The sequence below is a fragment of the Biomphalaria glabrata genome, chromosome 12 (assembly GCF_947242115.1).
Source record: "Biomphalaria glabrata chromosome 12, xgBioGlab47.1, whole genome shotgun sequence".
In the NCBI taxonomy this organism is placed as follows: Eukaryota; Metazoa; Mollusca; class Gastropoda; family Planorbidae; genus Biomphalaria; species Biomphalaria glabrata.
Genome location: NC_074722.1, coordinates 36,339,135 through 36,359,847, shown reverse-complemented (window position 1 = coordinate 36,359,847; position 20,713 = coordinate 36,339,135). Strand labels below are relative to the sequence as shown.

The following is a 20,713-nucleotide window of genomic DNA, read 5'->3' as shown; positions in this document are numbered from 1 at the left end:
ATCTAATCTAGATCTAACTGCTGAACGTTACAATACACTAAAATCGCAATCGTAGATCTAGACTAAATCTATATTTTAATTATATATTATTCAATATTCTATATTATCATTGATTATGTAGACTAAGTCATCAAAAATCTAGTCTAGATCTACTCTAGGTCTGTGGTAGATACATACCGTACTATTTATACTATTTGATCTATGATTACAGTATTACAGATATAGTCTTAGCTAGGGCTAGAGAGTAGTTAGTACAGTTCAGTAGAGTTAGAGTGACTAATTCTAGTAATTAGACTAATAAATAAGAGTCTAGACTCTAAGTCGACTAAGTTCACTAAGTCTTAGAGTCTACACTCTAAGACTAAGAAGTGTTCTTAGTCCCTAAGTCAGCCTAACAGGGCCTAACTTAACTCATATTAACTGCCCTAGCCCTAACTCAAACTGCCCTAACTACTCTAGTCTAGTAGTCACTCTAGTGTGTGTCTAGTTTAAGTACTTTAAGTCTTAGATTAGAGTTTAGAGATGTAGATATCTAGAGTCTAGAGAGACTAGACTATATTAGTAAAAAAAAAAATTAGTATATATAACTCTATACTCACTATAGACACTATAAATATAGTAATAGACAGATGTATTATCTAATTATTAGTATTAAATTATTACTATTATTATTTATTATAGATCTAGTTTTTTTTTAGTAGTCTATTACTAGTATTACTATTACTTAGTAGTATTTCAATTATTTTATTATTCTAGTATTGAGTTTCTCCAGTACTGGTGACAAAAAGGTATTGATTGGTTCACTAAAAAGTTTATAACTAAAAAAACTTCTTATTAAAATGTCACAATTTTCTTTTCATTGCACTTAGAAATGGTTTATGTATAAATTGTGATATTTTGAGCTTGAAAGGTGCAAAGTGGAATTTTAAAATTGTAGAAAATGTGTGAAATAGTGCACAAAATGGCATCTTTTGATGTAACACAGAACACCTGAGTTAGGTTGAAGTAATATTCTACTAAAAGCAGGATTATAGAACAGACATTTTTGTTGAAATGGGTTAGCAATATAATCTTATTGCATTATCTTTATGTTTTTATTTTATATTTACTTTGGTATTACTTAGATGTCGCTGTAAAAAATGTGTCGCAGGTGGATCAAGTGGTGTCCCACTAAACTTTGAATTTTAAACCTCTATCAATTGTAAACAAAATAAAAGCAGTCTGCTCCCAAGTGTTTTTCTGTGACTAAAAGCATCAATAATTAATTTACACAGTGTAGTTTTTTTTTAAATTGTCAAAATTTATATCACTTTTGTAAAAAAAAGTTTTGGTGTCCCAGGTGAAGCACCTCAAATGCGCTTGACAAAAAGAACATTTTTCTAAACAAAGCTATTAATGTAATGGGAATTACTTAATGGTATCTCTGATACTGCTTCTATTTAGTACATAAGTACATAAATGATAATGAAACTAAAGCAAACATTCTAAACAAATACTTTGCATCAGCATTCTCAGCCCCAGGAGACAAAGACATATTACTGAATTTGAACCAAGTAGACAACATAGAAGATATAGTAGTATAAGAAAATGGAATTCAAAAACTATTAGCCAACACCAAACCAAATAAAGCTTCTGGACCTGATGGTATTCCAGCTAGATTACTCAAAGAACTAAGTAATGAGCTAGCCCCAGTGTTCAAAATACTCTTTCAGGCTTCACTTAACCAGGGCAGAGTACCAAAGGACTGGAAAGAAGCTAATGTCACCCCCCTATTTAAAAAAGGAGAAAAATTTGACCCAGGAAACTACAGACCAGTATCACTTACCAGCATCACATGTAAAATCCTAGAACACATAATATGTAGCAACATCATAAACCACTTAGACAAACATAATGTCCTCACATCATACCAACATGTCTTTAGGAAATATAGATCATGTGAAACACAACTAATAGGACTAATTGATGATTTTTCAAAAGGTTTAGATAATAGTGAACAAATAGATGCTATCTTACTAGATTTTTCTAAGGCTTTTGACAAAGTTCACCACCATAGTTTGCTTAAAAAAAATAAAATATTTCGGCATTAATGGTCCACTGCATCAGTGGATTAAAGACTTTCTGATAGGGAGAGAACAAACTGTAATAATAAATGGCTCTAAATCAACACCGATAACAGTAAACTCAGGTGTACCTCAAGGAACAGTCTTGGGTCCACTACTATTTTTAATTGACATAAATGATTTACCAAATTGCATTACTTCAGGAACAAAAGTCAGATTATTTGCAGACGATTGCATAATATATAGAACAATAAAAACAACACAAGACACAGATATTTTACAAAGAGAATTAAATGAATTACAGAAATGGGAATCAAATTGGAGCATGTCTTTCCACCCAGAAAAATGTCAGTTGTTAAGAGTAACAAAAAAACTAAAACAAATTAATTCGACTTATCTTATTCATGGCAAACCAGTAACACAGACTAAAAACGCAAAATACCTAGGTGTTATAATAAATGAAAAACTGTCATGGAATCCACATATTGATGAAACTACAAAAAAATCAAACAAAGCATTAGGATTTATTAAAAGAAATTTCTATAAATCAAATAAGAACATAAAACTAAAATGTTATTTAACCTTGGTTAGGCCAATAATAGAATATGCATCCTCTGTTTGGGACCCCTCAACTCAAGAAAACATTAAGAAACTAGAACAGACACAAAATAGAGCAGTGCGATTCATAACAAACGAATATTCACATTTGACTAGAGTAACACCTTTAGTAAAATCACTAAATTTAGAAAGCCTTCAGAACAGAAGGCTCAAAAGTAAAATAGCAATAATACATAAAACACTGAACCATAATCTTCAAATACAAAAACAAAATTTAATAAAATACTCTGAAAGACACAAAGATAAAGGCACATTCCTCGTCCCATATGCTAGGACAAATTTGTACAAATACTCCTTCTTCCCTAGAGCTATTAGAGCATGGAATTGGTTGCCTGAGCTAGCCAGGAAAACCAGTGACTTGGCAGAATTTAAGTCATTGGTTAATATGCATGACTAAATGCATGACGCGTAGGACGTAATCATCTTCTTTTTTGAAGTAACGTCTGTATTATATAAGATAAGATAAGATAAGTAGTGCCATTTTTCTGGGAAAAGGCTACATAGTAATTAACAGAGGAGCCATTAATAGACATGGTGTCCCACATTTTTTCACTGTAGCACCTGAGACATGGTAGTAGAAAAAAATACCAGAAAATCTCTGAAATCTAGATATAACTAGTCTTTTCACCAAAGTTTTCAAGTACAGTATGAATTAAGCTTATTATTCTCAAATTCGATCTAGAATAATTAGAATACTTTTTTATAATCTAAGTTAATGTAAACCTCATTGTTTAATCATTGTTTGTGGTGCTTCACGGGACACTGAACAAGTTTTGATCTATTTATAGGTCTGGATTTAAATCTACTTTATATATTTCGTTTTGTATGTAAATATAGTTCTAAATTTTGTTCTTGGTGAATTGAAAGTCAGAAAGCTGCACCTTTTAGTCTATGATTAGGTCCTGTTTAAGGCAGTTATGTCTACTATATTTTTAAAGGATTGCAGGACACACATGCCTACTAGTACATACATTTGAGGTTCTAGAAAATTATTTTGTGAATCCCCAATAAGAGAATAATTGGTAATATATATACAGACTTTTAAAAAGTTGTATTTCAGCATGTATTGAAAAAAAAACTATATGTTTCAAATTGGTGTCCCTTTGTAACACCCCCACATCTTCTGATATAATAATCATGTTATAAAAAAACAACTTGAATAATTGTTGAGATATTGCAGCAAATAAAAGCCTATATATTTAGTTTTAATGCAAGTATAGCATAAATTAAATTCTATTCACCATTAAAAATCTTACTTAAAAAACTTTTACCAGTAGTGTTACAGGTGCTACGGTGTCCGTTTTTTAAACTGAGCGCAAACATAACGTAAGTGCTCAAAAATATCAATCTACTTATAGAAACATTCAAATTATGCTAAAAAACAAACAAATTTACAGTTAGTTGTACTTTAATCATCAATGGTGTCCTAGTGATGCACTTGAAATGCAAAAGTGGGTACCCCCTTTAACCAGCACAGCTGTGGAAATGTATGTATTTCAATTCATTTTCTATTGATAAATTGTTAAAGTACAATAGCTGAAATGGTGAATACACTTGAAATGAAACAAAAAAAAATCACTTTAATTTCTAGCCTAATGTGACACTTATATTAATAATAATAATAATAATTTTATTTATAAAGCGCTGTTAACAAACAAAATGTAGGCTCAAGCCGCTGTTATAACATTACAAACACAAACACGACAACAGAAATAAAAAACTAATCTAAAAAAGTTTTAAACAAGTAGGTCTTAATGTTCTTCTGAGATCAATGGGGAGTGAGTTCCAAACCTTTGGTCCGTGCACTGAAAAAGCCCGCAGACTGTAGCTTTTGAGGGAGAAACGTGGCACCACTATAAGCGTTGAGTCCATTGAGCGTAGGGCTCTCTGAGGGACATATGGAGTAATCAGTTCTCTAAGGTACAGGGGCATCTCATTGTTATATATACACTGATGACAAAGTGTGGCGACCTTGTAATCGATTCTCGCTTTCACAGGAAGCCAATGGAGCATGCGCAAGAGCGTAGTAGCAGAATCTTGTCTTGTTTTTCTAAGTACTATTCGTGCGGCGTTGTTCTGTATACGTTGCAGTTTGGCTATTTTGTCATCAGGTATACCTGATATAATGTGATACCAGTACTGGAGAAACTCATATATTATAAATCATAATCATTGACATTCATGATATTGATGATTTACCAAGGATAATCTGTTTTAGTCTAGATTCTTGAATCTACTACTAGATAATTATATAATATAAAGTCAAGAATTTAATTAATTACCTAACCTAGTAAACTTCAGGTAAAGTAAAGCTTGGCTTTATCTAATAAAAAATGACTATCACTAGTATCAGTCATTCCAGTGATCAGTATCAAAACTAAAAAAAGACTCGAACTTTTAATAATTAATGTTTTAATCAAGAACAGATTATAAAAATCTAATTCATTAAATCAATAACCCAACCTTCTGTTCTTGCTGATGATTAGAATATTAAGAAAAATGGAATTGGCTATTATAATAGAATTATCATTCATATTATATATCTGCTAGGATCATCTATATAGTATGCATTGTGAAAACTATCCATAGAGTGACTTATAAGCTGGCAGAATCCTCAAAGTAAATGTGTATGCTGTCAGAAGTGCCAAGATTTATACTTTTAATATGGGAACATTTGAACCACATGAAGACTTTCCTGCCATTGTGATTGACAATGGATCCAGTACCTGCCGAGCTGGATTAGCGGGAGAAGACATACCTTCATGCATCTTCTCAAGCCTTGTTGGGAAACGAAAGAATCTTTTGGGTAAATTTAAGTAGACTTAAGTAGACCTTATAAATGTACTATAAGAAATAGGTATTAAATTACATTAACAATCTTTAACTTGGAGCACTCAGTCCTATTTGACGTACCGGCATGGCTCTAACTGCCTGTACTTTCCTCAAATAATGTCAAATACCCAATAGAATAGGGTGGATTCTGGGGCACTCTAAAAATCTAGAAAATCAAGATCTCAGAGATTCAATCCCTAGATCCTTTTATTCAGAAGCCAAGCACTTCACTACTCAGCCAACATGCCCAACACAACCCCCCCCCCCCCAAATCATTAAAGAATTTGGAACATGTAATGAGCATGGAGTATCACTATCAAAAAAAAAAATGTAATAAAAAAAATTAACTCTTTCTCTCCCAACTGACGATACCAACGTCGATTCAATCAGAACGTGTTAAATAATAACGTAGAGAAAGGGTTAATATGCTTCATTAAAACAGTAAAATACATTTTTCACAATTGTTTATATTGATTTGTTGCCTCACTGTCCCCTTTTACATCTTGTGGTCTATAAGGCTGATGATGTAAAGGTCATCTAATTCTGTGGCCTACGGTTAACGGGGGTGTCATGTGGCCAGCACAATGACCAACTGCCTTTACGTTTCCCCAACTAACGTCAAGTACCTATTAGAGCTGGGTGAACTCAGAGGCGCCCGAAGATGCCAGAATTAAAATCCCAGTCTTCACCAGGATTCAAACCCCATACCCCGGTTCGGAAGCCAAGCGCTTTACCTCTCAGCCACCACGCCACACCACTGTCAGGAAGCTATAAGGTTTTTTTCTTATAACACTTAATTGTCTTTCTGTAATTTTGCATTTAATTTGTTACCTGCTTAAATTAATGAGATTCAATTGTAATTTGCATTGTAGGTGAAGATGAGTTCTTTGTTGGTGGTGCTCTCCAAGAAAACAGAGAACTGATGGCGCTCACTTACCCCATAGAAAATGGCATTGTGGTCAACTGGGAGGACATGATGAAAGTCTGGGACTACGTTTTCTATTCCAAACTTTCTGTGCTGACAGAAGAGCATCCTATTCTGATCAGTGAACCACCTCTCAATCCACGGGGAAATCGAGAAAAAATGGCTCAGGTAGGCTGGTTGGAAATGTTCAAACTTGATAAATCTTTCATTATGATTGTACAATTTATCTTTATGTCAAAACATAATACATAACTGCTGCACAAAAGGTTGCATACAGTGGAAGAACACAAGTGGAGTGTGAAACTTAACAAGGCAGCGATGCCCAAATGATGGTCTGGGGGGTCGAATCTGCACTGTGTTGCAGTGCTAGCGGCCCCTCAAAATCATTGTCCACATTGTATGATAAAGCTGCCTAAGGTTAGTTCTATTCGACTCAATGAGTTTTTGTGTTGATGCCGCTGATGGCACCCATGCTGAAATGGCTCCTAGGTTGAAAAAAGGTGGGACACCGTTGTAACAATGGATGGAGAGCTACTGAAAGAGATCACTAACCACACCCTCCTTAACTTTTCTATCATTGTCAAAATGTGAAGAATTCGGACTGGCAAAATGAGTCTCTTAGTAAAATTACAGTTACACACATGATTACATCACTAATGATCTCAATACTATGAATGCACAAGTTGGAGGTAGAACTCTGAACTAGAAAAAAAGAGTTTAAGCTAAAAATAATTAACATTTTTGGGCATAAAATACCTAAAGGAAAAAAGAAAAGAAATTGTGCTAAAAATCCACACCTTGCTAGGCAAACAGAAGTTCAATTATGTGAAACTGCAATGGTTTTGGAAACACTGCAAGCCTTGATTCCTTCATGAGAAAATGAACACAAAGACTTTATGAAAAAAACTGGCAAGATATTGTCGAGGATACTCTGATATGCATTAATTGATTAATAATGAATGGGAGAGCCTTGTGTACATGGGTCATCAGAGCACCTCTTTTAAAAAGTATAAAATACAATGGTGAAATGGTGCTCATTCTTAGACATTTTTTTTTGTTTATGTGACAATTGTTCTAAAAATGGTACTCCAATCTGGCAAATGGAATATTTTATTCTGCACATTGCTTGTTTATTTTAATGTTTGTAATTTATAAGACAACTGAATTGTATTTGGTTAAAATTAAAAAAAAATTATTTGGCCTTTATGATAGTCAGAATATAAAATATACCCTGATATGACTTTTAAAATTAAATGTCTGCATTTAAAGGCATTTTTAAAATTTATATTTATCTTATTTAAAAAAAATAACACTTTAGGTTAGCTTAAGATATATTATATTTAGACACTAGTGTTGCAGACTTCTATGCTGTCTAAAATCACCATAACATATGCTTTTTTTTTTTTTTTTTTATCTATTCCCATTTTTTTAAGGTAAAATTTAATTTCTTTTCATCATCATGGTGGCAAAATAATTTTAGTTTAACTGATATGCCTCTCTTTTACATTTTAAATACATTTTTTTAGTTTTCATTTGCATTCTTTTGAGTTGTCGTTTGTTTTGATGGCAGGTTTTATTTGAGAACTACAGAGCACCAGCCTCCTTTGTTGCTTACCAGCCCATGCTAACCAAACAGGCCATTGGCCTGAGCCGAGGTTTGATGGTGTCCATAGGTGAGGGCAGTAGTCATGTGGCTCCAATCATTGACGGCTTCATACTTCGCCAAGCTGTCAGGAGGCTAGACTGTGGAGGTCGTGACCTCACAAGGCATCTTCAGCAGCTGCTCGTAAAGCAGGGCTATAGTTTTACCACTGCCCATGAGCTGGAGATTGTCAGAGAACTGAAAGAGAAATACTGCTACATACCTGACGGCAACAAGTTAAGTGCCGAAGTGCAGTCATGCAAACTTTCAGACGGCTCCTCTATTGAACTAGATAGAAAAATATTTGCATGTCCTGAAATCTTGTTCAAACCAGACGGTGTTTTCAAAGCTGGAATGAGTATTGCTGAAATGATCTTTGAGTCAATAAATGACACTGACATAGATAACAGATCAGACCTTTTGAACACCATTTGTCTTTCAGGGGGTACAACCCTCTGTCCTGGATTCGCTGAACGTCTAAAGAAGGATATGTACTCTCTGTCTGACAAGAAAAATCCTATAATGAAAATTTGGACATTACCAAAAAGGCAGTTGCACAAATGGATGGGTGGTTCTGTTCTAGGGGCATTGTCCTCTTTCAACCATATGTGGATAACTCGCCAAGAATACGAAGAATATGGACCACACATTTTCAACCTTCGTTGTTATGGGGAATAGATAGAATAGTGAAAACTGAAGTGAAACTTTTATATCATATATGCTAGAACAAATTCGTACAAGTGCTCTTTCTTCCTAGTGCCATTAGAGAACGAAAAGGGCTGCCTGAATCAGCCAAGAAAACCAATGACTTAGGTCATTGATTAACATGCATGACTAGATTGACACATAAAATGGATAAGACGTAATTATCTTCCTTTTTGAAGTAACGTCTGTAATATATAAGATAAGAAGATAAATAACTACTGAAGAATGATGCTGAAAACTATTAATTCCTAGGCAGGATGTTATACTCTTCATGCACCTATGAATTCTCATTATTATATAATAAAATATCTTTGTAATAGAAACATTTGTAATGTTATTTGATTTGATACGAAATTTTTTTTATCCATACCAGAATGTATTCATTGTTACTGACATACTTTTTGCTAGACTCTTGTCAATTAAAATGCACTAAGGAATGGAATCAGTGTAACATTTTGTTAATTCTAAAATTAATTATTTAACACTTAGAAGGGTAAAATTGAACTCAGCAGACTACTTATTTATTTGGCCAGTACATCGCATGGCTTTCGCATGACTTGTTCTCACCTATGACGTATTGACATATTTTAGGGCTTTTATCATAGCACCACCATGATAACTCCTATGATCTTGTCTTATTTATATCCTCATAAAAAGTATAGTAACAACAAGGCTATGAATGATGCTTTAGTTTTGAACAATTTTGATTTAAAAAAATTCTCACACACAAAAATTTAAATCTAGATTTCTGTTTTATGAAAACTTTCTTCAGTAAGGTACTGGTATATTTTATTTTAAAATCAAATCCTTAATTTTGCTTTGATATTTAAAATCAAATCCTTTATTTTGCTTTGATATTTAAAATCAAATCCTTAATTTTGTTTTGATATTTATAATCGAATCCTTAATTTTGCTTTGGTATTTAAAATCAAATCCTTAATTTTGATTTGATATTTAAAATCAAATCCTTAATTTTGATTTGATGTTATGAAATTTTTTCTTTTTGAACTTCAACCAAACCCTTAGGCTGTATTATTTGAATAGTGTATACATTGAGATGCTGTACAACTGTGTGACGTCTAATTGATAGCAGCCATTCTGGAATGTTAATTTTACACCTAGTTTTTCTTTCTTGCATTTACAGGTCATGTTTGAGACGTACAGGACGCCTGCATTCTTTTTGGCATATCAGCCACTGATGAGCTTATTTGGGTCCTTTCAGAATGAAGGCATCGTCGTCACGGTTGGAGACAGTGTTACACATGTGGTGCCATTCACCGAAAACCTATCTCAGAACCATGTTGCTAGGAGACTTGATTTTGCCGGGCGTGACTTAACCCGTTACCTGCAGCAGCTTCTTTTCAAGAGCAATTATAGTTTCACGTCCAGCCATGAGCTGGAGCTAGTCAGAGAGGTGAAGGAAAGCTTGTGCTTCGTGGCCAAGGACAGGTACCACCTCAAGCAGCTTGCCTCTGCGACAGAGTCTAAGTGCGCTGCCACATACACCCTTCCTGATGGGGCCAAAGTCCAGATGGACAGCGAGAGATACCTGTGCCCTGAGCTGCTGTTTGAGCCCGATAATGACTTTCACAGAGGTAAAAGCATACCCAAGCTGATCGAGAGCACAATCAACGAGGTGGACATCAGCTGCCGCAGGAACATGTACTCTTGTGTCATAATTTCAGGGGGATCCACCTTCTTCCCTGGCTTCACCCAGAGGCTTCACAAAGAACTTTTGTCTCTCTCCCCGCCTGGGGTTCATCACGTGAGAATCTGCGCCAAGCCTGAAAGGCAGCACTTGGAATGGATTGGAGGATCTGTGATAGCGTCCCTGTCCAGCTTCAACACCAGCTGGATAAGCAAAGAGTTGTATGAAGAATATGGTCCCAATATAGTTTGCAGAGAGTGCCTCTCTCACTAACACAAACCCTTATTGTCTTCTGAGATTAATTTCTGTTTCAATTTAGCCAAGACGCCCATCCTTTAGGATGTTCACAGCAAGGCCTGGCTCATGTCATTGAGCTCTTCATATTGTGGCCAGATATTTAGTGCTGCGCATATATGGGGTTTTCAGATCCAGTTAAATCAATATTGAATAAGTTCTCTGGTGATGTTTCTTCTCTCTCCTTGATACATGAAGTTCAATGCATTTATTTTGTTTCATTTCCTGACATTCCAAAGGCTAATGTTTTTATTTATTTACATGCTTTTGTGTTCAAATGTTGATCATATACATTACTCATTCGGCTAGTCTATTTATTTTACACAGCTCTTTGAATAAACTTTCTTGTAAATTAAAAACTTGTCCAGCTATTTGACTTTCAAGGGATAAGGAAAATAAAAGATTTTTGGTGCCTTTGAAGTAAACATTTACAAGAGAGCCAAAACAAAGTGGATGATAATATTTCAAATCTTTCTGGAGAGACAATAAGAGCCATTGCTATAGATACTGACAAGTAGCACTTTTACTCTTTACTCAGTGCATATACTAATATTGGAATGACCAAGATACTTGCCACTCACAAGAGAGCCAAAACAATTAACTACACCTAAACGACCCAGATACTTGTAACTCACAAGAGAGCCAAAACAAGATAATTTTGATTGGTCCAATCAAATGGAAATTCAGTTTGACTACAATTGACCACCTCAGCGTAACTACTGTAACAATAAAAATATAGATGCAAATACGAACAACATTCACACACGAAACACGTATGCACTCACAACCAGCGCTTTTATGAATTAGACATGATGAAAGATTACCTTGTAACACTCTGACTGAAAATGGGATAAAAGAGTTTTCAAATCTTTCTGTTTTAGTCCTAATGGAAAAGAGACGACCACTTCTTTCAGGTCTGATGTAACAGTACCCAGTAGTTAAATGATTGCAGGTTTTTATTGAGAATTGTGTGCGTTTTGGAAAAGCAGCTTTCATGAAAAAGTTCTTTAAGAGGGGGTAGCTGTGTTCGAGTCGTATATGATGCTTTTTTAATTAGTTTATGTCTTGTGCCAGTGAAGTATTACCATACCAGCAGGTGATGGCAAAGTAAATTAGACTTCTGATGGTTGCTATATAGAAAAGTTTAATTATTGTTTTGTTGATTTAAAATTTTCTTAGCTTTCTAAGATGAAGAGTCGTTGATGAATTTTGGTGTAGATCACTTATAGAATTTTTAGAATCGCTGAACTGTTCCAGGTCATTCTGAATTATTAAGTATGACCTTGTGAAATGTTGCATTATCTCTAATCCTCAAAGACAATGTATAATAAAAAAAAAAGAGAAAAAATTAAATAGACAAGCACACCATTTTTTTAAAGCAGATATTCGCTTATCCAAGCTTTTCTGGACAATTTTTTTCTATGACAGTAGACAACAAAAGCATATGAAAACAGAGAACACTTCCATAATAAGACAAAAAAACAACAACAAATGACCAGGTATAAAATGAAATAACTAACCAGGTGTTAAAATAAAATAAACTAATAAAAAGATTTCAATAGAGGTGAGTTCAATTTATTTATTACATAAATACATTTTGATGAACAAAAAATAATATTACTATAAATGTCTTACCTTAGAATCAGAATGTTTATGAATATTAGACGACTAACCCGTACCTGTTGTACAATATTCAACCCTATATAAAAATAACCACTATACTTTAGCTGATCAAAGATGTATTGCATCATGGTTATATCTCAACAGGATAAATTTAAGTTTTAATGCAAGACTATTATTAAAAAAAAACCCCCAGTTAATTCATAACACTGTTGAATGTTATTTGATGTTAACACAATCTACACATCAAAGGAATGTTAATAGACATGAATTAGAGTTTGATTTGCTAGTTGCAGATGTTCTGCACCATCAGGAGTGAGCCCATGAAGACCTTGTTGTATGGCCATAGAATTTTAGTTTGCATTTTTTTTGTTTTACAGTATGTGTAGTTAGAAGGCCATCATGGAGTCCAATTGCTGTAATAATCTCTTTTTTCAAGACCATGGTAAAAAGAGGCTAATAATAAAACCTTTTTAAAAGCTGCCCCCCCCCCTTCCCCAAATATTTTTTAAATGCTGTAATAACAATCTACAATCTTAATGTGGAGATGGCCCACAGAATGAAAATTCAGCCTAGACAAGATGTAACTTTTTTTTTCTTGACTCCAAATCTTGAATTAGGTCAAACTTTTCACTATGTGATGTCTGTCATGGCAGTTATGCAGAGAACCAAATTAAGAAAGAAAATAAGCGTACCATTCCATATTAAACATCTGCATAATGATATATCTTTATTATCCTTGAGGAAACCTGTCTAACAAATGTGATGTACACATAACAAAACATTATAATGACAGCAAAAAAAAAAATATACACTCATGCCACAGCTTTACTCAAACATGTTATAGAAAGAATGAGATAATTTAGTACAAATCTAAAAAAAAATCACTCATTTTAGTAAAAGTTTAATTCATTCTTATTAATTTACTTTAACTTAACTCTTTCTCTCCTAACTGACGATACCAGCGTTGATTCCACCAGAATGTGGTAAATAATTACGGAGAGAAAGAGTTAAAAACTTTTGTATAAATTCAAGATCCACCCTTACAAATATGGTTCAAGGGGTGATAAAAATGTTTCTAATAAACTCTTATCATATTTCATTAACTGGACTGGTCAAGGGCTAAGCACTTCACTTAGACATATGTAAGTAATCGTTTCCAACCCATGCTCAGTTATGAGATCAGTAAATGCAGGTCACAGTTGAAATACAAAGTCGAACACTTTCTTGTCAATCAGTTGAATAAAAAAAACAAACATACATCGCAATTTTCTTGATATTGTTACACTCTCTGCATTCTTTGGTCAGCACTGTACAAACATCGCCTAGAGTTGGACGTCTGTCAATCTTTCATTCCATATCTCATCAAGAAGTAAAGGTCCACAAAAAATATCACCAGCCCAGAGCTGAGGCCTGCCAACATTTTCTATAAAGAAACAACACAATTGGAATTAAAATAAAAAAGGTTAACACTTCTTTTCAATTCTCATTGCTTTAAACAGTTAATCCAATCACTAAGACAATAAATATTAGCAGCGAACAAATATTCTTCCGAATTTCTATTGAATATGTACTTATAGACGTATTGGCCTAACAATTAGTCAATAAGGTTATGGAACATTCTTATATGCTTACGAATCTTGGACACAGACTGCAGAGCTAGAGAGGAAGATCCTAGCAATGGAACTGAGATGCAACAGAAAGATCCTAGGTATCGCATACAAAGATGACATCCCAAATGAAGAGATTAGAGACAGGATTTGTACAACAATTGGACCCAACAATGACCTGCTAACTATTGTAAAAAAAAAAAACAGACTAAGAAATAGGTGAAGGGTAAGCTAAAATATTATCAGATTTCAAGTCTAACCTTCTAAGATGTTCATACAGCCCACAAGATAATAAAATAACAACATAAATATTCATAGTTTTAAAATTAGAAATAATGAAAATATTTTTTGTGTGATGAATAGTCAACATCCAAAAGTCTTTTGGATCCTATCATGTTGAAAAGTCGTACAGGATTTCATCCATGCATCAAAAGGGAGGTTGTTAGCATAGATATCATCAAGTTTGATCTCTAGCTTTGGAAAGTGTCCTTTTTTTCAATATTCCTCCCAGGGGACAGAATTTACCCTCTGCTTTCTTCAAAGTTGATACAATGCCATAGGAGGTTAATAGTGCCTAGGGTTGAAACTAGATGGGCGGCGAACAAGACCTCTTCCTGGCTACCTTGGGTGAGCTTTTTTTAAAAATCTTATTCAGGGTGGGGATGGAACAAATAGCCCGATAACCCAGTAAAAAATCTGCCAAGCCATGCCACAAAGGAGGCCACCATAATAGAGAGCAATAGGAATGGCAGTCCTATCTCAGTATTGTATAGGAATGTGAGGTTGATTCCCCATGGTTAGCCTTGCCTTAAGCTACTATAGCAGCAGACTTAGGACAGAGTTGAATGTTTATGAAGCTCTTTTAGTTTGTTATTGGGTATTAAAAAAAGTACATGTATTTGTTTTATTTCTGCATTATACTAATTTAAAAAAAAAAAAAGCTCCAGATCTTTTTTTTAAAGTTTCCTCTATTTGTTTATGAGTTGGACCTGACTTTTTAAAACTTATACGAGTTTTGATTTAGAACTATGCATTTAAAAACTTCATGACAGATCTAAATGTGTACACAGATGTATAACGTATAACCACAGGCTCAAATATAAACTAAAAGCATTATATATTGTTTGTCAAGCCACTTAAGCAAATTATTTAATGGAATGGATCTCAATTAGTGTGAGGAGTTGCTTGTGTGGACTGTGATTGAAAAAAAGAATTATGTTTATCATTATAATTTAACTTATTCAAAAGAACCATTTTAAAAAATGTCTACATCATTCAAGTCAAGTAAATAGTTTTTGAGTGTGGGAAGTAGCCATCATAACGCCTTACTGGCTTATCTCTCTTTTACAAATGCTACGAGCCCTTAGAACAGAGTGGTTCAAGAATTTTTGTTTAAAGACTTAAGACTGCTTTGTAAATATGTGATTACAAGAACTCTTTTTTTTTCAATTCAAAACAAGAACAACTACAATTCCACAAAATGGAATAGGCATAACACATAGAGAAGTAATCATCTTCTTTGAAGTAACATCTGTATTTTATAAGAAAATAAGTTCATTGAGTGACTACACTCCCTAGTCATATAGAGGCGCTGATACAGTCTCACAGAGTAGGAATTAATGATAGCGGCAACCACAGGGATTTGAACCTGACATCTACTGTTGAGCAGTACCCAAGTCAGGAAATAACAAGACATAACACAAATGAAATCTAAACTTACCCAAGCCAAAACATTTGTGTAGAATAGCTCTGTACATTTATAGCCAAAAGCAAAACCAGCAACAACAGTCAGGAAGAAATTAAATACAGTTATTAACTGTCTGTTCATTGTTTTGACTGGAACAAAAAAAAGGAATCAATGGATTCAATGCACTATGTAGAAACTATTTAATAATCAATAACAACTAAGAATCAATTGATTGAATTTACATTGTATAATCGTTACTTAAAAAAAAATCAATTCAAAATTAAATACAGTTATTAACCATCTTCATTTTTTGTTTTGACTGGAAAAAAAAAAAAGAATCAATGGATTCAATATACATTGTATAAGCTATTAATAATCAATAACAACTAAGAATTAATTGATTCAATTTACATTGCTAAGTGCTAATTAATAAAAAAAAATCACTTGATTCAATACACAATGGTCCCATCTATTTTATAACCAACTAAACAGAAGAAAAAGAAAGTTTTAAGACAGCAGACAACTAAAGGTCTGTGTTTATTACTGTGCAGTACACAAAACTTATACGGCACATTTATGCTGATTAGTGCTATGAAGCTATATAAATTATTTATTATTATCATCAAATTAAAAAAAAATGGTTCACAAGAATTTAAGAAAAAAAAATATAGAATAGAAAACAAGAATGAGAAAGTTTTGGAGCTTCAACTACCTTGCAGTGTAATGGTGTTTAGAATAGCCAAACTAAAAAGCTTTACTTAATAAAATACATTTTAAATATTATGTTAAATTTAAAGAAAGAAAATGTAATTACCATCTTGACGGAAAGATAAAACGTCAGACTGGAGATGAAGAGAGATTAAATATTTCTATCAACATTTTAGTCCAAAACATTTTAGCATTGTCATTACAATTGTAAAAGTAAACAAAAAATAAATACATGCATTAATATAAATAGCTAATATGATCTTCTGAGACCAACAATGAATTGAGTGGTGAATAAATACCTTAGGGCATAAATTTCTTGTCATTCTTTCATAGTCTTTGTTCTGCTCAATCACTTTCAACTTCTGAATCCTTGCTTCCAGCTCTGGGTCCTACAAAATATTCCAGACAATGTATATTTGTAATAAACCAGCCGAAGTACAATGACTTTCTGACACAAGAACTTGTTTCGAGATAATACAATCAGTTCAAGTCACTCCAGACCTTTATGTTAACTCTTTCTTGTAGTCGCATGACTAGATGATGCTATTTAAAATTACTTAAAGAAAAAATTTTATCATAGAAAAAAAAAAGAATGGTCGAGTTGCATGGACATGTGGTACGCGCTTCACACTGTGGTCAGGAAGGCCCTGAGTTCAAACCTTGCCTATACCGTCCTGAATGTGGTTTGGACTAGGACTTAATTATCTTTATTTCTGAATGAACATCTGAACATCCAAGTCACAACTTGTATTGATGCAATTTTCAATAGCACTATGCAGGCTAAAATAAATTCTATAGGTTGAAAGAAATAAAAATTTTCAATGGTCCCAAGTTCAAACCCTGCCTGCTGCCGACCCCAGCAGGAGGTTTGGACTAGGACTTAATAATCTTAATAATTATGAAAAAAAAATGACTAAAACTTAGAAAAATTATTTATAAAAAAAAAACCCATAAACCAACTTAGAAAGAAACATAAATATTTTTTTTATATTTCAGGAATTCATGGTTATATAGAACTTTACGGAAATTTATTTTGTCAAAACCAAATAGTAAAAAGTAAAGTTTCCCTTTTTAGACCTTGCGATCTATGGGGCAGATGATGTTAAGGTCATCTGTTTCTTTAGCCAACGGTTAACGAGCAGTGTGTTATGTGGCCAGCACAACGACCAACCGCCTTTACTTTCCCCAACTAAAGTTAGGTACCCATTAGAGTTGGGTTGACTCATGGGCGCCCTAAAAATCCAGAAATTCAAAATCCCAGTCTTCACCGGGATTCGAACCCAGGACCTCAGGTTCGGAAGCCAAGCGCTTAACCATTCGACCACCACGCCCCCCAAAACCAAATACTATTATGCAAATACCCAGTATGTGAATATCAATTGCATATTAAAGTACCATCAGAGACAGGTAAGTGTCAGATGTGACAAAAAAAGTGGGTAACCATAGGTACTTATTGCCACAAAAATACTGCATATTTCGTTAATCTTCAAACTCAAAGAAAAAGGTGTATTATTATAATATACAAACAAATATAAATAAATAAAACTTACCCGAGGTGGTAGTTGAACTGACTGAGGAATCAAAAGAGCATTTTCCACAATTTCATGCAAAAATATTTTATGTCCTGTGAAATAAATACAAATGTCAAGTTACATCAAGTTATGATTTACTTCTAACACTTAAAAATACTCAGAAAAACACAAAGATGTAAAACTCATTTGTTTCTACTGACAACAGTTAACAAGGGTGTCGAGTGGCCAGTACAATGACCAACCACTTTCCTCAACTAATGACAGGTACCCATTAGAGTTGGGTGGACTCCCAGAGAATCCTGAAGTTTCTTTAGATATATTAGCTGGTTAACTTTGTATGAAATATCATTAGGTTTAAAATATAGTGAATATTTTGACAAATGAATGTTAAGGTAAGAAACCATGGTTTCTTTAAAAAGTATTTTATACACAAAGATAATTTTTTTTATTTCACCTCCCTACTTAAACTGAGTACTTTGACTTAGGTTGAATTTTATTAGATCTAGACTTAGGTTGAATTTTATTAGATCTAGTCTAGAGTCTAGATTCTAGACATTTAATTTTAATGAATAGGTATAGCGGAAAATCCTACTGAAAATCCTGTAAAAAATAAAGTTATTGAAAACATTAAAGTTAAACTTAGTCCTAGTCTAGTAGTAAGTTAGTTAAATCTAGATCTAGTAAAAAATTCTTAATTTTGTAACTTAACGACTTAAGTTAAGTTTAATTTTCAAACTAGATATACTGTAATAAAAAAAAATATATTAGTAATATGATATAAGTAAGTAGTCTTAGTAGTATCATACTATAAGTATAAGGCTATAACTAGTAGATCTATATATGACTTTAACTATTAATAATAATAATATAACTATAATTAATAATAATTGTCTTAATTGATAATTAATAATCATGATTGATAATGAAACTTTTAATGTTTTATAAGTTGATTTCACCTTCATTTCTTAAAGTATTATAAACTTCTCTAATTGTCTTAGAAGATATCAAAGCCTTTTTTATATCCTGTTGCAAGACGATATCGCATTCATTTTTCAATTTACTTGATATTGATTTTGAATTAATAGCTTTTTCTAGTGTCTTGCGAATAACAGGGGTTACTTCTAAAACAGGTTCAAGTTTATCAGGCTCGTCAGCCATTTTTAATGTTTATATCATGTGATGCCGGTAATACACCTAAATCTAGGTAAAACAAATTCGGCAAATAACATTTTTCTAAATTTGGGAATGGCGGGCCGCATATGTATATACAACTTAGAAAGATACTCTAGCTAACTGTGTAGTATGGCTTTTAATTCATATTTACACTGTAAAATATTCACGTTTCTTTTTTTCCACACTCCACGTTAAGGAATTACAACAAAAAGTTAGCAATTTTTAAATCAAATTAAGAATTTTTTTTAAATTGCTGTTGTCTTTTTATATTACAATAGCCCTACAAATATACAGTTGTACTTAATGTGCAGTATTTTACTTTTTACACTCGTGCATAATGTTCCGGAACTGTGAAACTATCTTACTAGTTGTTACCCTTGTGACTGCTGTCAAATTACAGTCAGACCAGTGATTATACTTGTTTAGTTCCCCCCCTCCCCCCCCGGTCAAAAAAAAAAAAAGCTTGTAGGGCCTATATGTTCTGGAAGTTAAATGTCAGGACGAGCGAAGCCTGCCCTTGTGGAGCATCACCAGAGAATGCTGACCATGACCTTCAATGGTGCATACTAAATCAAGAGATTCGAACAGGACTCTGATGGCCCCAAAGCCCTCCTATAGAACCAAAGCTATTAGGAGAACTGCCTGATCTGGAAACCATTGCGCGGTTCTCCTCAGATATAGGATTACTGATCTGAACCCTCCAACATGTAAAATGAGAACGAAGAAGAAGAAGAACTGATGTATGTGTACTCAAATAGTGTGAACAGCATCAATTTTTTTAAAGTGTTGACATACAGCTTCTGGCACCCATAAGGCTCCTGTGGAAGTACTGACTGGAGCTTCTCTTTGCTTGGAGTTATGTCCTCTGGAGCTGAATCAGCTTCTGCGCTAAGTGGTGAGCTACTGGTATTGAAGACAAGTTCTTGACGTCTTAAAATTTGCTTTTATAAATTGTAAAATTAAGGAATCTAAATAAGTGTTGTACTTTTAATCATTTCACTAGAAATAGTTTCACCTTTCAGCAAAGGAAAATGACAAAACATGTTTTCTTTAACTTGCTTGTAGAAATGGAAAGGCATTGTTTGAAAAGATTTAACATCATTTTATATTTCATTATGAAACCTGAAATCAGGATCATTTTGTTTATTAACGGAAGTTCCTGTGGTTAATACACCTGAGCTCTAATATGATATTTATAATTTTGTAACCAAAGTAAGTATAATTTTTATGCAGCTTTGTGCAAACTTTGCTGTTTAAAGTTTATGGTCGGGGCATCTTGGGATATTTAAAAAAACTACTATTTTTACGCAGTCAAAGATCGAGCTCCACCAGTTGTCCCCCTTGCCCTCTTGTTCCAAGCATACCCAACATTCAACACAGTTCTTCATAGCATTGAATAAATACTCATCAGAGATCGTGTCTTGAATTGAGTGTATTGATGTAGGCTATAGCCAATAAGCATAATCTTCGTTTACTTGAAACTTTTTATAATGACAGTTTCAATAATTTATATTATATTGTTTTTAATATATTTTCATTTTTATAAGTATGTACTGTGGGCACACCTGATTTCTGTAGGTGTCGGCGGGCCGCATAAAACACTCCGGCGGGCCGCATGTGGCCCGCGGGCCGTAATTTGCCCACCCCTGGGCTATG

General features: G+C 33.6%; 2 protein-coding genes across 6 annotated transcripts; one reads left to right on the top strand and one right to left on the bottom strand.

Annotated features, from left to right (window-relative positions):
- Nucleotides 1-50: 50 nt before the first annotated feature.
- Nucleotides 51-12,200, top strand: LOC106055853 (uncharacterized). Of its 5 annotated transcripts, none has more exons than XM_013212340.2 (4): nucleotides 51-158; nucleotides 5,271-5,487; nucleotides 6,386-6,606; nucleotides 9,930-12,200. In XM_013212340.2, the coding sequence occupies exons 2-4, from the start codon at nucleotides 5,346-5,348 to the stop codon at nucleotides 10,704-10,706; spliced, it is 1,140 nt and encodes a 379-aa protein (XP_013067794.2). In that variant the 5' UTR covers nucleotides 51-158; nucleotides 5,271-5,345; the 3' UTR covers nucleotides 10,707-12,200. The 5 variants fall into 5 exon arrangements, with proteins under 5 accessions (XP_013067794.2, XP_013067793.2, XP_055862452.1 ...); XM_013212339.2 differs by having other exon boundaries at nucleotides 69-158; nucleotides 5,232-5,487; XM_056006477.1 differs by having other exon boundaries at nucleotides 77-165; nucleotides 5,232-5,487.
- An 86-nt stretch (nucleotides 12,201-12,286) lies between these two features.
- On the bottom strand, nucleotides 12,287-19,063 carry LOC129922076 (transmembrane protein 199-like). The gene is made up of 6 exons (XM_056006480.1): nucleotides 18,841-19,063; nucleotides 17,903-17,976; nucleotides 16,652-16,741; nucleotides 16,459-16,486; nucleotides 15,678-15,793; nucleotides 12,287-13,773 (listed from the first exon to the last, which is right to left on the bottom strand). The coding sequence occupies exons 1-6, from the start codon at nucleotides 19,040-19,042 to the stop codon at nucleotides 13,690-13,692; spliced, it is 594 nt and encodes a 197-aa protein (XP_055862455.1). The 5' UTR covers nucleotides 19,043-19,063; the 3' UTR covers nucleotides 12,287-13,689.
- Nucleotides 19,064-20,713: the final 1,650 nt, after the last annotated feature.